Source organism: Lathyrus oleraceus, chromosome 3 (assembly GCF_024323335.1).
Source record: "Lathyrus oleraceus cultivar Zhongwan6 chromosome 3, CAAS_Psat_ZW6_1.0, whole genome shotgun sequence".
Classification (NCBI taxonomy): Eukaryota; Viridiplantae; Streptophyta; class Magnoliopsida; order Fabales; family Fabaceae; genus Lathyrus; species Lathyrus oleraceus.
The window spans coordinates 345,278,409-345,298,483 of NC_066581.1; the positions used below are offsets into that span (position 1 = coordinate 345,278,409).

Below are 20,075 nucleotides of genomic sequence, written 5' to 3' on the forward strand. Positions count from 1 at the left end.
TATTTCTTCTGAGTTATGGGATTCTCTTCTTAAGAGCTATGAGCATGATTCAGCTTTACAGGGCCTCAAGCTGCAGGTTCTCTCTAATCCAGCCTTGCATCCCCATTTTTCTGTTTTGGACAATTTGCTGTATAGAAAACAGAAGTTGGTCATTCCTAATGATGGACAAGTGCGGCTAGTGATTCTACAATGGCTTCATTCTTCACATCAAGGAGGCCACTCAGGCATCAGGGCTTCTATAGCAAGGATAAAGAGCATGTTTTATTGGAAAGGCCTTGCCAAGGATGTCACAAAGTTCATTCAGCAATGTGAAACTTGCCTTCGATGCAAGTATGAACCGAGAGCTGTTGCGGGTTTACTTCAGCCCCTGCCAGTCCCAGAGGGAGTGTGGCAAAGTATAGCCATGGACTTCATTGAAAAGCTTCCTAAATCTCATGGTAAAGACACGATTTGGGTAGTTATCGATAGGCTGAGCAAATATGCCCATTTTATCCCTATGGCTCACCCTTTTACTGCATCCAAATTAGCTGAAATTTTCATTGCTGAAATCTACAAGTTACATGGTGCACCCGCCAACATCGTGAGTGACAGAGATCCCTTGTTTACAAGTAAATTTTGGGGTTCTTTTCTTGGCCAGTTGGGCATTTCACAGAGCTTAACGACAGCTTACCATCCTCAATCGGACGGTCAAAGCGAAGTCTTGAACCGTTGCTTAGAACATTACTTGCGGGCTATGACATGGCAGCGGCCTAAGGAATGGGTCAATTGGTTACCTTTGGCTGAGTGGTGGTACAATACCACTTACCATTCCGCTATTCAAGCTACCCCTTATGAGATTGTGTATGGCCAAGCACCACCACTGCATCTTCCTTATTGCCCTCAAAGTACCAAGGTCGAGGCGGTCGATTGAAGCTTCATTGTAAGGGAAGAAATGATCCAGAAATTACAGGGTAATTTGGTCCGGGCTCAAGCACGTATGAAGCGACAGGCTGATAAACATCGCAGTGATCGGGAATTTAAGGAAGGAGATTGGGTTTTCCTAAAGTTACAGCCCTATAGACAAGCTTCTGCTCAATATCGTGCTTCCGAAAAGCTTTCTCCTCGGTTTTATGGTCCTTATCAGGTGCTGCATAGGATGGGAAAAGTTGCATACACCTTGATTCTTCCATCTACTTCGCAGATTCATCCTACATTCCATGTATCTCTTTTGAAACCGTGTCCTGATGAGAACATTCCCGTGGTTGCACTTCCTGAGGAGTGGGGCAGTTTGGATGATCCTAAGGAACCATTTAAGATTTTGAAGAGGCGCTCCATTCAGAGGCACAATAGGGCGGTTACTGAGGTTTTTATTCAGTGGAAAGGAGAGGCTATGGAAGAGGCTACTTGGGAGTTGCTATACAAACTCAAACTCCAGTTTCCTTATTTTGATGTTACAGCTGTTCCTTGAGGACAAGGAAGATTTTAAGGGGCGGGATATGATGCATATATTAGTTATAACTGCTTAGACAGTTATATATAGTTAGTTTGGGTTGTTATAACTGCTTTTGACAGTTATAAATAGTTAGAAACTAACCATTCCATGTATGCTTTTATTGAATAAATGAATTCTCCCTTCCTATCTCTACTCTCTATTCTCTCTCTCTCTCTCATTCTCCATCTTTTCCCTATCACTAAAACCCCTAATGTTAGGGGGGGGTCCCTGAATTGCTAATGTATGAACAATATTTCTATGTTTTTATGATCATCAACGTTGTTCTTAATTCAAATTATTATACAAAGTTCTTAATGCTTTTTTTATCGGACAAATAGAATTTTGATCTATGGTTAGGGTTTAGGTCGGACAAACCACCTTATCGCTTTTTGTATAAGAATACTTCGGTATAATCGCTTAGGAATAAGGATCAAACCGTAGTAGCCGTAAATTCTTATTAGTATTTCTTAACGTCATTTTGAATAGCTAATGAATTAGGATGGAAAATGACTGTTAATAGTTTTCGGCTAAGGAATTAGAGAAAACAATTCTTGAGAATCGGCGTTGAATAATTACAACGTAGATATTATATAATATGGAAGTAGTGTAGTACAAATAAATTCATACATCTTGCCCTAGCATGCTTTCTTATATCGATTAACAGACTTTTATACGCTTTGTGTAATTTTTCTCGTAATTATCATTTCGAAAACAATCAACAAACCCCTTTGATCTTTTGTTCAATTTAATTATTGTAAAGGTTGTACTTAATACGCAGTCCTCGAGATCGATACTCGGGGTAACTCCCATTTTATTACTACATCGGTGTAAATAGTACACTTGTTATATTACCGATCAAGTTTTTGGCGCCGTTGCCGGGGACTGCCAAAGTATAGTGAATAATAATTCAATTGAAATTTTGTTGCTCTGCAACCAAAATTTTATTTCTCTGTACTATTGTTCCACTTTATAAATTTTAATAATTGTCTAATCTTTGTATGCGAGGTAAGGCCTCAGCTGAATTTCTTTTTGACGCAGAACCAGAAAGATTATTGCATGCAAGACGCCGAAAATCTAGATTGGAACTATCAGAAGCAACCCTCATTGTTTCTGAGTCTGAACAAGAAGAAGTTGTTTCCGTTCATTCGGAAGAATCTGACACCGTATCTGAAACAATGCTGAAGCTCCACCTCCCGTGGAAAGACTTCTGGGTGACTATGGAGGTGCGAATTCCCCAAATGGAAGGTTAACAATAGTAAACCAACCGGTAAATGTTGATCATTTTCAGCTACACCCTTCAACGATTCATCAACTCGAAAGGAGACCGTTCTCCAGAAAAATCAATGAAGATGCCAACAAGCATTTACAAAGATTTCTGACCATGACGACATCGTTGAAAATTGAGGGACACTCAGAAGAAGCTAAGAAGTTGGTGATGTTTCCGTTTACATTATCGGAAGATTCCGAAGAGTGGTTTTACTCTTTACCCGCGGGAAGCATTACAACTTGGCAACAAATGGAGACAACATTTTTGAATGAGTACTTCCCTGCTTCTGTTATATCCGTAAGAGATATGACATAGTTAATTTCAAACAGAAGGAAGGAGAGTCACTCGGAGACGCTTACAAGAGGTTCAAGCGATTGTTGGTTGCATGTCCTACTCATAACATGGATGCAACTGAACAGATGCAAAATTTTGTGAATGACCTTAGAATGAAAACTAAGCAATTCATAGACGGCTGCCGGTGGCTTAACAAATTTTACAACAACCATTGGAATAAAGAAAATCATCGAAGCCATTGCAGCAAATGAGCATCTGAAGCTATATGGCCGCAGTGTAAGTCAATCTGAATGTATCATTGATCTCAAGCTAGCAAATCAAGTTGTGAAAATGGAAGATCAAATAATAGCTGAAGTAGAGCGAAAACTCAAGAAAATGGATCTTGACACTCAATCGGTGGCACAAGTTCAATCGGTTCAACCAATTCAAGCGGTTTGTTGTGAAATTTGTGAGGGACCTCACTTCACCATGCATTATATGGCAACTGCACAACAGGTAGAAGAGATTAATTTTCTGAAGCAGAACAACCCTTACTCAAATACATATAATCCTGGATGGAAAAATCATCCAAATTTCTCCTGGAAGGACCAGCAGGAAATGTTCAGAAGCAAGCGCCCAATCAATATCAAAGCCAACCACAACAACAGTATCGACCCCAACAACAATTTCAACAACAGGTACCAAGAAAAGCGGATTGGGAAATTGCTATTGAAAAAATGGCGGCTCAAAATTCCCAATTTCAAGAGGAGACTAGAAGTAATCTAAGAAACATGGGTGCTTCGATAAAAAATCTGGAAATGCAAATGAGTTAGATTACTCAACAACTTGCGGGTTCTCAAGCACCGGGTGCATTACCGAGTGCTACAGTTACAAATCCTAGAGAGCATAATAATGTGAGTGTTGTAACCACAAGGAGTGGTAAATCGAAAGAAGTCCCTGAGAAAGATGACGAAGAAGAAGACCAATTGCTTGAAGTTGAGTTGGAGATAAAAGAAAATGAGGTTGTGAGTGAAGAGGTGGTGGTGCCTAAACAGGTGGTTAAAGAAAAAGTTAGTGAACCAAAGCCGGTTGTCAAACTCCCTTCCCCCACAAGAAATAAGAAGAAAGCGCAACATGAGAAGAACTTCGAGAAATTCTTAGAGATGTTCAAAAAGCTTGAGATTAACATTCCGTTCTTGGGGGCACTTGAACAAATGCCCTCTTATGCCAAATTATGAAGGATATTATTTCAAAGAAGAGGAGCATCGATAATGACCCTATTGAACTAACCGAAACTTGTAGTGCAATTTTGCAGGGTATGAAGATTTCGGTGAAGAAAAAAGATCGAGGCTCGGTAACTATCCTTGCACTATTGGGGATAAATCTTTCAAAAAGGCCCTTATAGACTTGGGGGCAAGTGTGAGTCTCATGCCGTTATCCATTTACAAGAGGTTGGGGATCAGAAAAGTGCAAGATACCAGAATGACACTTCAATTTGCTGACCACTCTGTGAAGAGACCCTATGGAGTAGTGGAAGATGTTCTTGTGAAGATTGATAAGTTTGTGTTTCCGGTGGACTTTGTCATCTTAGAAATGCCGGAAGATGAAGAGATACTGCTCATTCTTGGTAGACCATTTTTGGAGACAGGAAGATGTTTGATAGATATAAAAGAAGGCACCATGACTCTAAAAGTTTACAGATGAAGAGTTAAAAATTGATGTGCGAAACACCATGAGATACAAAGATGATGTGGCCACCAGTCAACACGTAGAGGTGATTAATCAAGTGGTTTTGCAAGAAAATCCTTTAGGTGAACCACAATTGCCCTTGGAGAGAGTTATAAGTCTATCAGTTTCTGAAGACACTCAAGAAGTTGATGAAAAGGAGAGGGAATTGTTAGCTATGATGGAAACACAACCATCCTTTAAAGGATCCCGATCACTCCGGTGGGAAAACTTAAGGGAACCTCAGTTGGAGGAAAAGAAAGATAAGACCAAGAAAGTAGCTGAACTGAAACAACTTCCTGGAAATCTCAAGTATGTTTTTTTAGATTCTGAAAGGAGATGCCCGACTATTATAAGCTCTAGTTTAGAAGGTTCCCAAGAAGACAAGCTCGTAAAGGTGCTGAAGAAGCACAAAAGTGCAATGGGACATGCAATAGAATACTTGAAGGGGATTAGTCCTACGGTATGTATGCATAAAATTCTCATGGAGGATGGTCACAAACCAGTGGTGCAACACCAAAGAAGACTAAATCCCGCAATGAAGGAAGTGGTTAGGAAAGAGGTTGTTAAACTATTAGATGCGAGGTTAATTTATCCCATATCCGATAGCTCTTGGGTAAGTCCTGTTCACGTGGTTCCAAAGAAAGGAGGGACTATCGTGATAAAGAATGAGAAAAATGAGTTGCTCCCTACAAGGAAAATTACGGGGTGGCGTGTATGCATCGATTACAGAAGGTTGAACTTGGCGACAAGAAATGATCACTTTCCTTTACCATTCATCGATCTAATGTTGGAAAGGTTGGCTGGTCATGACTACTATTGTTTCCTTGATGGCTACTCTGGATATAATCAGATAGAGGTTGCACCAGAAGATCAAGAGAAGACATATTTTACATGCCCCTATGGTATTTTTGCTTACAGAAGAATGCCATTTGAGTTATGTAATACGCCAGCCACATTTCAAAGATGCATGACTTCCATTTTTGCTGACATGCTTGAAAAACATATGGAGGTCTTCATGGATGACTTCTCGGTATCTGGTTTCTCTTTTGATAATTGTTTGACTAACCTTTCCCTTGTCTTAGAAAGATGCCAACAGACCAATTTGATTCTCAATTGGGAGAAGTGCCACTTCATGGTGCGAGAAGGCATAGTCTTGGGTAACAAAATTTCCCACAAGGGAATAGAAGTGGACCAAGCCAAGATCGAGGTAATAACAAAGTTGCCCCCTCCAATAAACGAAAAAGGTATAAGAAGTTTCTTAGGGCATGCGGGTTTCTACCGCAGGTTTATAAGAGACTTTTCTAAGATAGCTAAACCTTAACTACCCTTTTGGTTAATGACAAGGCTTTTATTTTTGATAAAGAGCGTGTCGTTGCATTTGAAACTATAAAAAATAAATTGGTGACGACACCAATTGTCATTGCCCCAGATTGGTCTCTAACTTTTGAGATCATGTGTGATGCGAGTGACATTGCAGTGGGAGTAGTTCTTGGGAAACGTAGAGATAAACTATTGCATGTCATATATTATGCTAGTCATGTTTTGAACCCTGCACATATGAACTATGCGACTACCGAGAAGGAGTTGCTAGTGGTGGTCTATGCCTTCGATAAATTCAGGCAATATCTGTTGGGTTCTAGAGTCATTGTTTATACTGACCATGTTGCCTTGAAGTATTTATTTGCTAAGCAGGACTCTAAGCCAAGACTATTGAGATGGATCTTACTCCTTCAAGAGTTTGATGTGGAAATTCGTGACAAGAGAGGGTGTGAAAATATTGTGGCCGATCACCTCTCTCGGATGTCCCCTATTGAGGAGAATGAGGAAAAACGTCCAATAAAGGATGAGTTTGCTGACGAACACATCCTTGCTGTTATTGGAATGCCATGGTTCACAGACTATACGAACTATCTAGTAGCTGGGGTGATCCCTAGCGATTTTGACTCTAACAAAAAGAAAAAGTTTGTGCATGATTGCAGGTTTTACTTGTGGGATGACCCATTCTTGTACAAGAAAGGAGTAGACGGGTTGGTTAGAAGATGTGTTCCCGAAGAAGAACAGAGAGATATCCTGAAAGCATGCCATGACTCTGACTATGGTGGACACTTTAGTGGTGATAGAACCGCAACCAAAGTCCTCCAGTCAGGCTTATACTGGCCTACACTTTTCGAAGATGCTCAATAATTAATCAAAGAGTGCGATAAGTGTCAAAGGATGGGTAACATCTCAAAAAGAAATCAGATGCCTCAGAACCCCATGTTGGAAGTTGAACTCTTTGATGTTTGGGGTATCGACTTTATGGGACCATTTCCACCTTCATTTGGAAAGAACTATATTTTGGTGGCGGTAGATTATGTATCCAAGTGGGTAGAAGCAGTTGCTCTACCAACGAATGATGCAAAAGTGGTAGTCAAGTTTCTAAAGGAGAACATATTTGTCAGGTTTGGAGTGCCAAGAGCTCTAATAAATGATGAGGGAACTCATTTCTTAAATCACCTAATGGAGAAGCTACTCTTGAAGTATAATGTACAACATCGTATAGCCACTCCGTACCATCCGCAAACAAGTGGTCAAGTTGAAATGTAAAATAGGCAGCTGAAACAAATTCTTGAGAAGACGGTTAACTCATCTCGCAAAGATTGGGCAAGTAAGCTTGATGATGCGCTTTGGGCATACCGAACTGCTTTTAAAACACCGATTGGTATGTCTCCTTATCAATTGGTATATGGTAAGGCCTGTCACTTACCCTTAGAACTTGAACACAAAGCTTTGTGGGCTTCAAAATTCCTTAATTTGGATCTTTCGAAAGCGGGAGAGTCCCGAATTCTTCAACTCCATAAGTTAGAAGAATTTAGGAACCGAGCATAGCCAAAAATTACAAAGATCAAACAAAAAAATGGCATGATAGAAGGATCCAAAAGAAGGAATTTTGGGAAGGACAAATGGTGTTATTGTTTAATTTGAGGATGAAGTTGTTCTCGGTAAAGCTGAGATCAAAATGGTCGGGACCGTTTATGGTACACAAGGTATATCCCCATGGAGCAATTGAAATAAAAAATCAATCCAATGGGGACATTTTTAAAGTGAATGGCCAAAGGTTAAAACCTTACAATGTGGAGCAAGAAGTTGGTCAAATTGATGTTGTTCATCTTGTCTGATAAGATGAATAACCGTCGAGCCAGGCGACGTTAAACGAAGCGCTACGTGGGAGGCAACCCACGCTTTTGTGTCTAATTATTTTCTTTGTTTTGTTGTGTGTTATTGACTTGTAGGTTTGAACAATGTTTGCTAGAGGAGCCAAAATTCATGTGCAAAAAGTATGTGGAAAATTGGAAGCAGAAGCCCGGTTACTGATAACGCAAAAATACATCAGATATTTGCCTTGATTTACACTCAAAGATCATACCACTTTAATTAATATTCCGATTATTCCGCAAGTATTCGAGTTGTTTTTGCAGGTATTTAAATTTCCAAGCATTAATGAGCAAAATGAAGAAAAGGAAGAAAAAGAAGAAGAAACAGATGAGAAAGCACAGAAAAAAGCAGAAAACTAGAATTACAGAAAATGCTGATGTGACGACCATCACAAGGAGCATGACGACTGTTACGCCCAGCCTGTGACGAACGTCACAAGCCCATGATGAGCGTCACACGGACAAAATATGCGTTGGAAGCAGTCAGCAGAAGGATTCAAAATGTGCCTAAATTTTCTCCAACAGAAACACTTCCCCGTGGATTCCTCACTCAACCAGCAACCCTTAATTATCTCAAATGTCAAAGACCTATGAGCAATATATAAAGGACCAAAGCTGGAAAAATTGGATCATCTACACTTACACTCTGCAATTGATTTTTTTTATAGCATTCTAGCTTTTTAGTTATTTTCTTTTCAGCAACTTTGTTTCCGTTGCCTTAGTTCATTTGTCATTCTTTTTAGAATTTCCTTTTCTCCTTTCCTTTCCATTTTCCACTTAGCCATAGTAGTAGTTTCCTACACTAGAGAACTACTACACTTTATTTAATTTAGTAAGCAATTGTATTGAAGAAGCAGAATCCCACCGACTTGTGGATGACTGTTCAAGTACTCGAAGATTCGCCGTACTCTGTTAATCCAATTGCCAGGTTTTTTTTATCAAATTATTATTATTGTCATGTTATTGTTATAATTATGTCTGCCGCACTATTAATTTGTTTATGCTTTGTGTTTGCTTTATTTAACATGTCCGGCTAAATTACCGGTATCGGTATGTAACAATTTAATTTGATGGGATTTAATAATAATCGGTGAAAACTCTTTTTCTCAAACAATCTTTTAGGCTGAGATTTTTAATTTAAATTTAATTAACTTTATCACAAAAGCGTGAGAAGCTATTTAATACGGTTTTGCCACGAGAGTGGGAAATTAACTAAGGTGAGAACCAACAATCGCGAGAGCGTGAGGCTCGAGCTAGATAGTAAAAATTAGGCATTGAGTTTAAAAACAGCGAGAGCACTTTAAAAACAATTAGAACTTATTTATTTTCAAAAAGTAATTTTAACTTCAAATGGGACAGCGAGAGCGTACATTCTGACTTAAAGCTATAGGTTGAATCAACAATCACGAGAGTGTGAGATAAGACTTTTTAAATAAATATTTTCTACTGAGAGATATTTGGCATTTAAACTATTCACCGGTGACTTATCGAATCCCTGACAATTAATGCATTGCATACTGATTCCTTCCATCAATTCTTTCTTAAAACTAAATTTCCCTTAGATTTAATTCTCTGCACCCGAACTTTTATTAATCATTCCCTTAGCTAAACATAGTGATGTTAGTAGCACTAGTTTGACCATAGATCTCTGTGGGATCGATATCTTTTAAAACTAAAGCGACTGGACTATGCACTTGCAGTCAAGTACCCGATAGACTATATTTTATATATAGTCACGACAAGCATCAAGTTTTTAGCGCCGTTGCCGAGGACCTGTTTTAGTCGAATAGTGTGATTCTTTCGTTGCACGGTATAGACTAAGGTAAAAATAAAAACTAATTTACTCTCCCTTATTTCCCCGATTGTATGCCAAGTACTCACTCACAAGGCGATAACTTAGCACCACCAATCCAAGAATTAGAGCGTTTCTTATACGTAAGACGCCGAATACAAGAATATCAACAAAAGTACGATATTCCCGATATCTTCTCTCCTCATAAACCATAAGAAAAACCAACCATGGCTGAAGAAGGACCACAAAATCGTCCTCTTAAATTCTACGCTACTTCGTCCCAACAAGAACCTCACAACAGCATTGCTGCCCCCGCTATCAATCGAAACGATTTCAAGCTGAAACCCTCACTATTATTAGCCGTCCAACAACATCAATTTTCTAGAAATCCTACGGATGATCCTAATGAACACCTTACCAAGTTTGTGCAGTACGCAGACACTATAAAGACGAATGGTGTATCTCAAGATGCGATAAGACTGCGCCTCTTTCCTTTCTCACTAAGAGACAACGCTTATGCTTGGTTGCAATCCTTGCCCTCCAACTCCATTACAACATGGGAAGAATTGAAGAACGTTTTCTTATCCCGATATTTTCCGCCGAGCAAAACTGCTATGCTGAGAGCTCAAATCAACGGATTCAGGCAAAAAGATGTAGAATCTCTCTACGAAGCATGGGAGAGATACAAGGACATGATGAGGATATGTCCACATCACGGTCTTGAAGACTGGGTGATCATTCACATATTTTACAATGGGCTTCTATATAACACAAGACTGACAGTAGACGCTACCGCAGGCGGTGCACTTATGGATAAGCCATACAACGAAGCCTATCAACTCATTGAAAACATGGTCCAAAACCATTGCCAATGGGGAGGTGAAAGAACTCCAGTAGAAAAGTCCCAGACAAAGGGTGAAATGTACGAAATCAGTAGCCTTGACCATGTTCATGCAAAGGTAGATGCCCTTGTTCAAAAATTAGACAACTTGATCATACCACCCGCAGCCACCGTGGCTGCTGTAACTCCAAACTGTGAGTTATGTGGAAACCCTGGACACACTACACAAGAATGTCAAATATTAGCAGGAGTCCCAATCGATCAAGTGAATTACACACAAGGAAATCCATATTCGAATACCTACAACCCAGGTTGGAAAAACCATCCTAATTTTCATATAAGAATAACAACGCCCTGTATGCACCTGGCCAAGCACCAACTGTTCCGCCTGGATATCAAAAGCCAGCTAATAATGCTCCTAACATGCCTAGGAAGTCAAATATCGAATTAATGATGGAAAGCTTCATAGCTACCCAAGCTCAAACAAACAAAGACTTCTTGAACCAAAACATACATACTAGCGAGCAACTTAAACAACTAGCGAACAAAGTAGACGCCTTAGCCACCCACAATAAAATGCTTGAAACTCAGATTTCACAAGTGGCTCAACATCAAGCATTTACAACCGCTCCAGTTGGAACATTTCCTGGACAGCCGTAACCTAATCCAAAAGGGCATGCAAATGCCGTTATACTGAGGAGTGGAAAAGAAGTAGACGGACCCGTAGATCCAAGACTCCAAAACCCTGCCATGTACCAAAAACCAGACAAAACCTCAACTGAGCAGGTGAATGAACCAAAGGAAATAAAAGATAAAACCCGAGAGGTCGAAGATAAAGAGAAACCTTATGTGCCTCCGCCTCCTTATAAACCACCCATTCTGTATCCTCAAAGACTCACAAGTTCTAAAACTGCGAGTCAATTTAGGAAATTTGTTGAACTTCTGAAGCAACTAAACATTACGATACCCTTTACAGAAGCTATCACACAAATGCCCTCCTATGCCAAGTTTCTTAAGGAAATCCTATCCAATAAGAAAAAGATTGAGGACAACGAAACAGTTACACTTACTACCGAGTGTAGCGCAATAATCCAAAACAACATGCTTCCCAAACTAAAAGACCCAGGTAGTTTTTCCATACCCTATGTCATTGGAAAATTCGTTATAGACAAACTCTATGCGATCTAGGAGCCAACATTAGTGTAATGCCCTTAACCATCTGTAAAAGGCTCAGTATGGGAGAATTAAGACCAACCAAGACGTCTGTTCAATTAGCTGACCGCTCAATCAAATATCTTGTCGGTATACTAGAGAATGTCCCCGTACGTGTAGGACAATTTTATATTCCTACAGACTTCATAATCATGGACATCAAAGAGGATGCCAATACACCTATCATACTAGGAAGGCCATTCTTGGCTACCGCCGGAGCCATAATAGACGTAAAGAGAGGTAAGCTGACATTCGAAGTTGGATAGGAAAAGGTTGAATTCATATTGACCCAATTCTTACAAGCGCCAGCCATAGACGATACCTGTTATCTACTTGATGTCATAGACGAGTGCGTGAGAGAGATGGAGATGCAAGAAACCACATACTCTGATATAATAAAAATCCAAATCCCTCCAATCTTTGAAGGCGATAATTGGCATGAACCATACCAAAACGAAAGTCTAAGCGAATGCTTAGCACTTACACCCGACCACATGCCATGCGCAAAGAAACCTGACTTGGAATTAAAGGCACTTTATCCCCGTTCATGTAGTACCCAAGAAAGGGGGTGTTACAGTCGTTAAGAATGAGAAGGGTGAATCTATAGCACAAAGAGTTGTGACCGGAAGTAGAATGTGCATCGACTATAGAAAACTAAACAAAGCCAATTGGAAAGATCATTTTCCTCTACCCTTCATTGACCAAATGCTTGAACGATTGGCTAAGCATTCTCACTTCTTCTATCTAAACGGTTATTCAGGATTCTTTTAAATCCCAATCCATCCTGACGACCAAGAAAAGACTACCTTCACATGCCCTTATGGTACATTCGCTTACCGACGAATGCCATTTGGATTATGCAACGCTCCCGCAACATTTCAAAGATGCATGATGGAAATCTTCGCCGATTTTATAGACGAAATCATGGAAGTCTTTATGGAAGATTTTTCTATTTGTGGGCAGAGTTTTGAAGGATGTCTATCAAACCTTGAAATGGTACTCGAAAGATTCGTGAAAGTAAACCTCGTTTTAAACTGGGAGAAATTCCATTTCATGGTTCAACAAGGAATCGTGTTAGGTCACGTAGTATCTGACAGAGGAATTGAAGTAGAAAAAGCTAAGATCGAAATCATAGAGAACCTTCAACCTCCGAAAACCGTATGAGAAATACGAAGCTTTCTAGGACACGTCGGTTTCTACCGATATTTCATTAAAGATTTCTCGAAAATTACCAAGCCACTTACAGGTTTATTAATGAAAGACGCTGATTTCATCTTTGATGAAAAATGTTTAACAACGTTCAACCAACTAAAAACATCTTTAATCACCGCACCCATAATGCAACCACCTGACTGGAGATTACCTTTCGAAATCATGTGTGATGCAAGTGATTACGCAGTAGGCGCAGTACTAGGACAAAGAAAGGATAAGAAGCTTCATGCTATTTACTATGCAAGTAGAACACTAGATCCAGCCCAAATAAACTACGCCACCACTGAAAAAGAACTTCTAGCCGTCGTGTTCGCTTTGGACAAATTCCGTTCCTACCTAGTAAGGGCGAAAATTATCATCTATACCGACCACGCTGCTATTAGATATCTGCTAAGTAAGAAGGATGCCAAACCAAGACTTTTAAGATGGATCCTGCTCTTACAAGAATTTGACTTAGAGATAAAAGATAAGAAAGGTACTGAAAACGTAGTAGCGGACCACTTATCACGAATCGAAGGGAATAAACCTGAACAAATTCCAATTAATGATGATTTCCCTTACGAACGACTCATAGCCCAAATGGAAAGCGATATGTCTGAACTAACATTAAACGATACCGAAATAGAAGAATACATGGAAGAAATACATGCGAATGCAACTCTGCCATGGTATGTTGATTTTGTCAACTACCTAGCTGTCGGAGTACTTCCACCGGACCTATCTTACCAACAAAAGAAGAAATTCTTTCACGATCTAAAACAATACTACTGGGATGAACCTATGCTTTTCAAAAGAGGTACCGACGGTATTTTCCGTCGATGTGTTCCTGAGGATGAAATAGATGATATAATCTCTCATTGCCATTCCGCTCCCTATGGAGGGTATGCAAGTACCTCAAAGACCTGTACTAAGATCCTGCAATCAGGCCTCTTTTGGCCTACTCTATGGAAAGATGTCCATAATGCGGTTATAAAATGCGACCGGTGCCAACGCACTGGAAACATCTCAAGACGCGATGAAATGCCACAAACAGGAATCTTAGAAGTGGAAGTCTTCGACGTATGGGGGATTGACTTCATGGGACCATTCCCATCTTCATTTGGTAATAAGTACATATTCGTTGTTGTCGATTATGTTTCAAAATGGATCGAGGTTGTAGCTTCTCCGACAAATGACACACGAGTAGTGATTAAGTTATTCAAGAACATCATCTTTCCTAGATTCGGTGTGCCAAAACTAGTAGTTAGTGACGGTGGCTCCCACTTCATATCGAATATCTTTGGAAAACTTCTTCTGAAGTATGGAGTTCGACACCGTGTAACAACACCTTATCACAACTGGAATATGTGTTAAATGGATGATAAATGTGAATTCATGAATGACCCCTTAGAAGAAGAATTTTATGTCGCACAACCAGTTGGGTTTGTGAAACTAGGCGAAGAAAGCTAGGTATACATGCGGCATAAAACCTTGTATGGACTTAAGCAAACTCCAAGAGCTTGGAATAAGAAGATAGATAGCTTTCCAAGGGAGAAGGAATTTGTGCATTGCACAACTGAGTATGGAGTATATGTAAGAAGAAGAAATAGTGAATTTCTTATACTATATATCTATGACAATGACTTGTTGATAACAAGTAGCTGCAAGAAAGAGATCGAAGACTTCAAATGTGATCTTAGCAAGGAATTATAAATATCTGATTTGGGCAACATTTCATACTTCATTGGCATCGAATTCTATAAGAGTAGTAAAGGCTAGATAAAAGACTACATTGGCATCGACTTCGACACCCGCTGAACCAAGATTGCAATTGTCGAAAAACTCAGATGAAGATGATGTTGATCCAACACAGTACAAAAGACTTATTGGGTCATTAAGACACCTTTGTCACAGAAGGCCTAATTTAGCATACAATGTAGGTATAGTGGGTAGATTCATGCAAAAGTCAAAGGTATCACATCTAGCAGTGATGAAGAGGGCACTAAGCTATCTCAAGGGAACTCTCGACTATGGCATTTTGTTTTCTGCAGTTGATGGAGGAAAAGAATGCAAGCTAGCGGGGTACACCAACTCAAGTTGGTGTAGTGATACTGAGGATAGAAAATCCACAACTGGCTATGTGTTTATGTTAGGTGGTACACTAGTTTCTTGGAACTCAAGAAAAGAACCAGTAGTAGCACTGTCATCGTGTGAAGCAGAGTACACAACTGCTTTTCTATGTGAATGTCAAGCAACGTGGATGGTGAATTTGGTCTGAGAAATTACAGGGAAGAATCATGGAGCAATCACCATGAAGATCGAAAACATGTCTGCTATCAGTCCGACGAAGAATCCGATAGCACATGGAAAAAGCAAACACATCAAAATGAGGTTCAATTATCTTTGAGAGCAAGTGGCAGAAGGGAAGTTAAACTTGGAGCATTGCAGAATTGGGAATCAGATTGCAGACATCATGACGAAAGGAGTACATGTTGAAGTGTTCAAGAAACTAAAATCTATGATGAATATAGATAGCTTAAAAACAATGAATTAAGTGGTGTGTTGAAAATTTAATTCTTTGTGTTAAAGCATCACTTCGACAAAGTCTGTTGTTGTCGAAATGTATAGTTGTCGAAATGTTGACATAATTTTGTACTTAACTTTATTTTCTAATTTTAACTAAGTTAGTTAGTTTGTTAGAGATTGCTTGGTGAGCAAGCAATCTCAGTTTCTAAATAGGAAGGTACCATATCATTGTTTGTAATGCAATTGTTGAATAAAATTTCAGTTTGAAGGCAGATAGAAACTCTGCAGAAACTCTTCTTCTTCTTTCTCTTTTCTCTAAAATCCTAATTTCTTTTTACTTCCCCCAATTCATTTTTTCCTTTTTTTTTCTTCAATAATCATTGTGCAGTGATATCATCTTGCAATTAAACTTGGTTGATTCACTCAAGTGAAGAGTAAAGAACAAGAAGAATAAACAATTAGAAAGATTGATCATTTTTCATCAAGATTGATTTAGAATTTTCCACGATTTAGTAAAATTCCACGTTATAAATTAGGCGAATTTTCAACCGAACACTCTTTGTTCGATTAAGCTCATAAGTTAACTAATTTTAATGGACCTTTAATCCGTCCAAAACAAATTTGTATACTGAAAATTTCTTAGACTAAAAATAAGATTTTTTTCTTATTTTTTAACTATAATATTTATTATAAATTTAATATCAGTGAATATTTTTTATTTTTTATATTTTTTAACTATAATATTTATGTTGTAAATTAGATGTCAGTGAATATTTTTTATCTGTTATAGAAATTGGATGAACTACTGACTCAATGATTTAGTATCAGTATAAATCCAAATTTCAAACACATGGATTTAATTACTCAACTAATTATAATGTATATTTTAACAAATATTTTTTTATATTAAAATGTACAATTTTATTTTAAAACTAACATATAATTCTTAGGACTTATACCATTTTACCTATACGCCATATAGTCTAATTTTTCTGTAAAAAAAAATAATTCAAACTAATTATGAAGATTTTATTGGTTTAGACTTTATAAAATTATTTTCTTAAGGATTTAACAGTGATGTTCTGACAAGTATTAAGTTTGCAAAATCTTGTCCCCCTTGGTTTAGACCTTTATAATTGGTTTAGACCTTTACATTTGACCTAAATTTGCAACTCGATCATGGTTCTTTCCTTCGTTTACCGTTTGATTTTTCGTCTGATGGCTGTGATCATGGCTGTTTTTCAATTTCAAACTAAGGAGCAAACAATGTCTTTGAAGATTCTGGTAAACACAGATACTAACAAAGTTGTATTTGCTGAAGCAGATAAAGATTTTGTGGACATTCTCTGCAGCTTCTTAACATTTCCATTAGGTACCGTTGCAAAACTTGTTCAGAAAGACTCAGAAATAGGTCCAATTACAATTGGTTGTCTCAACTCTCTCAATCAAAGTGTGCAAAATCTTGGCTTGTTGACTAGTTATAACTCATCGGAAGAGTATTACAATACTCTCAAAATTAACATTGATGATACTGTGCCCACAAAGTACTTCATCTGTTCCAGTTTTGATGAGTTTTATTATCAATGTTGTTATTTGAGCTTAGGCACCAAAAATCATTATTGTGAATTTGGGCATCCTTTATCCCGTTTAGTTTCCCTGTCATCTTCCATGTTTCAGATTTGTTTTGGATTTGTGAAGCCTAATACAAGTTTTGTCATCAGTGATGATTTAATTGTGTTGCCGCACTCCATGGATTACACAATCTTTGATCTCACCAACAACTTCGGAATAAGAAGCACAAGTTCAATCAAAGAAATGATTGTCAATGTCACTAAGGACAAGGTTTTATTCTCTAAATCCGTGTTCTTTGTTTCTTAGTAATTGCTCTATTCTGCCCCTCTTTTAGCTTTTATCCTTTAATTCATGTGTGAGATTCTTATTGATTGGGACTAATATATTCCGTAGGTATTGGATCTGTTGAAGTGTTCGTTATTTTCCAAGACACCTCTAACCGATGTGTTTTTAGGAATGAAACCTCTTATTGACAGATCAATAATTTTCTCATGTGATGTTAATAACATTTTTAGAGGTGATTATATTGATATCACAGTGAAGCTAGTTATAAGAAAATCAGATGATATTATATTGTATGCTCAAGGGGGACAGGATTTTGCAGAGTTGATTATACGATTTCTAACATTTCCGTTGGGTGGGGTTTTACGCAAGTTAGAAGGTAATAATTCTTTGGGTAGTATTGAAGGATTTTGCAAGAGCATAGCCGATTTAAATGAAGACAAGTATATCATATTAGAAGCAAAGAAAAGGCTTATGGAGCTAAATGTTCTGCATTATTATTGTCATGTTCATGGTAATACTACTCCCAATCAAAGAAAAGCTGAAGTCACACTTTTCAAAAGTAATGAAGTTTGTAATGATGTGCAAAATCTAGTAAAAATGAAATTGGTTAATACCATTACCATACCGCCTACGGAACGTCCTGGAAGTTATACCAAGACACCAGAAATGTATATGGTTACGGATGATCTGGTCGTAGAGCCGTTGCTGTCTCCAGTTTCATCAGTATTTTTACTTAACCGTTTCGAAACTTCACTTAACGATTTGAAGGAAAAAGTTGTCACCATTGGCATCAAAGAGGTAATTATAAAAAGTTAAAACTATCTAGTGCTTGTTTTTGAAGTCTTCATTTGTTATGAAATTGATTATGTTGCAATCACGTATCTCACGTTATTGTGTCCCTGCAGAGTCTGAGCATATTTAAGGAAGCTTTAAACTCAACATCGGCACTCACAAATGGTCTCCGTCACCTGTTAACCCAAGTTAAGAAGGAGAAATGAGAAAGATGAACATTGTGTTGTTGTTTAAGGAAAGTTAGTTATGGGCAACATTGCTAGAATTTCTGTATTGTTGTTGTTATTCAATATATAGCATTATTGTTAAGATCTTTAAGTATTGGAGTACCGATTTCTGGGTTTAGAATGACATATTTGCTTCTTTTCCTCTCCTCATTAACTGCATTTGATTGGTACGTAAATTTTTCTAAATCAGCTTTCATTGGCAGCATGTTAATCAAAAGCTTCCACCCGAAAATTTGAACTTTGTTAGGTAGTTTACAGGACCACAAACAGTCTAGCATCCGTCGCGTTTCAGTATCCGGACCAACATTGTCTTGCCTTAACTCAGTCATCCTACGCAAACTGTTTTTGACTGTGAAATCAGAACTGTCTTTCCACCAAATGACCGCATCTTCGACTTCTGGATCCGAAGAAATGCCCAAAAACTCAAACGGTGTTGTACCAATATATCACAAGATAAAAAGGTTGAAGCCGAATCCATGAAATCCTTCTTCAAGTTGAACCCAAAATTTTTGCTCTCGGAAAGATTCACACAACCCGAAAGCTAACTCAAATCCCCTCAACAAAGCTTTGATCGTCCAAAGATTTTTCCATGACCCATCACAAATGAGAATTGTATCATCTGCAAATTGAAGAAGTTCAAAATGGACATCTTCATAAAGTGGAAGCCCTGGCAAACCTTCCGCAGCAAGTAAGAACAAAAATGAAGATAAATGTCCCCCTTCTAACTTGAAAGTTTTTAGTAGGACTACCATTAATCAGCACCGACATTGAACTAGCAAAGATTAAGGACTCCATCCCCTTAAGTCACTTACTCCCGAATTCCATTCTAGTTATTATGTGTTAGAGTAAAATCTACCTTCATCAATAAACACTCTTTCTTGTATCTCTTGGCAAAGTCTATTACTTCATTAATCAGCACAACCCCATCCATGATCTGTCTTTGAGGTATAAAAGTGGATTGATTGATGGAAACCAACTTTCCCAAAACTCTCTTCAATTTACCCACTAATAATTATGTATGACTTCCTACTAAACAAATAGGCCTGAATTTCTCTATTCCTTGAGGGTTATCTGCCTTAGGAATTAAGGTCAGAAAAGAGGTTGTCACTGCCTTATGAAGCTTGCTATTCAAATGAAACACATTGACAAAACTCGCCACATCATCTTTAACGAAATCCCAACAAACCTTGAAAAGCATAAACTGAATACATCTGAACCTGGAATTTTATCTCCATCTCTTAGCTAAACCACTTCTTTTATTTCCTCATATAAGAAAGGACCTTCAAGCATACTTCTTTCTTCCCTGCACAAATAGTTGAAAACTTTTCTACAAGCTTAGGTCTTCTATAAGTGCTCTCTAAGAATCTATTCTCCCCTTAGACGTATTGTGACCCGAAATCTTATTTCTCCTGAATCTATATTCTTCAAGCTTAGGCCACAAATTGGAAGCTGCGTTTATCTGTCGGATTCAAGTGGAAATTGCAACAAGCTTAGTTTACTGCTGATGTGATCTTGTTACCCTTAGTGTGTTGTGACCTCGTTTTGGGTATCCAATGGTTGAAGTCCTTATGACCAATCCTTTGGGATTTTGATAAGCTCAAAATGAAATTTACTATGAACGCCGCAAATTTGTTCTTAGAGGCGCAAAAACTCCAAGGTTCAAATTGATTAATAACAAATCCTTTGCACAGGTGATTAACAAGG

At 38.3% G+C, this 20,075-nt stretch overlaps 1 protein-coding gene and 1 non-coding gene across 3 annotated transcripts; one reads left to right on the top strand and one right to left on the bottom strand.

Moving 5' to 3' along the window:
- Positions 1-10,339: 10,339 nt before the first annotated feature.
- Positions 10,340-10,446, bottom strand: LOC127132992 (small nucleolar RNA R71). Its single transcript, XR_007806993.1, has one exon. It is a non-coding gene; the product is annotated as a small nucleolar RNA R71 (small nucleolar RNA).
- Positions 10,447-16,573: 6,127 nt separating this feature from the next.
- LOC127127573 (uncharacterized) lies at positions 16,574-18,516 on the top strand. Of its 2 annotated transcripts, XM_051056786.1 has the most exons (4): positions 16,574-16,867; positions 17,217-17,337; positions 17,461-18,150; positions 18,258-18,516. In XM_051056786.1, the coding sequence occupies exons 2-4, from the start codon at positions 17,245-17,247 to the stop codon at positions 18,348-18,350; spliced, it is 876 nt and encodes a 291-aa protein (XP_050912743.1). In that variant the 5' UTR covers positions 16,574-16,867; positions 17,217-17,244; the 3' UTR covers positions 18,351-18,516. The 2 variants fall into 2 exon arrangements, with proteins under 2 accessions (XP_050912743.1, XP_050912742.1); XM_051056785.1 differs by having other exon boundaries at positions 16,574-17,337.
- Positions 18,517-20,075: the final 1,559 nt, after the last annotated feature.

Excerpts from the sequence above, each read along its gene's own strand:
- LOC127127573 (XM_051056785.1), top strand. The coding sequence starts at position 16,675 with ATGGTTCTTTCCTTCGTTTACCGTTTGATTTTTCGTCTGATGGCTGTG. Across the intron at positions 17,338-17,460 it reads TCAATGTCACTAAGGACAAG|GTATTGGATCTGTTGAAGTG; the intron begins GTTTTATTCTCT and ends TATATTCCGTAG. Across the intron at positions 18,151-18,257 it reads TCACCATTGGCATCAAAGAG|AGTCTGAGCATATTTAAGGA; the intron begins GTAATTATAAAA and ends GTGTCCCTGCAG.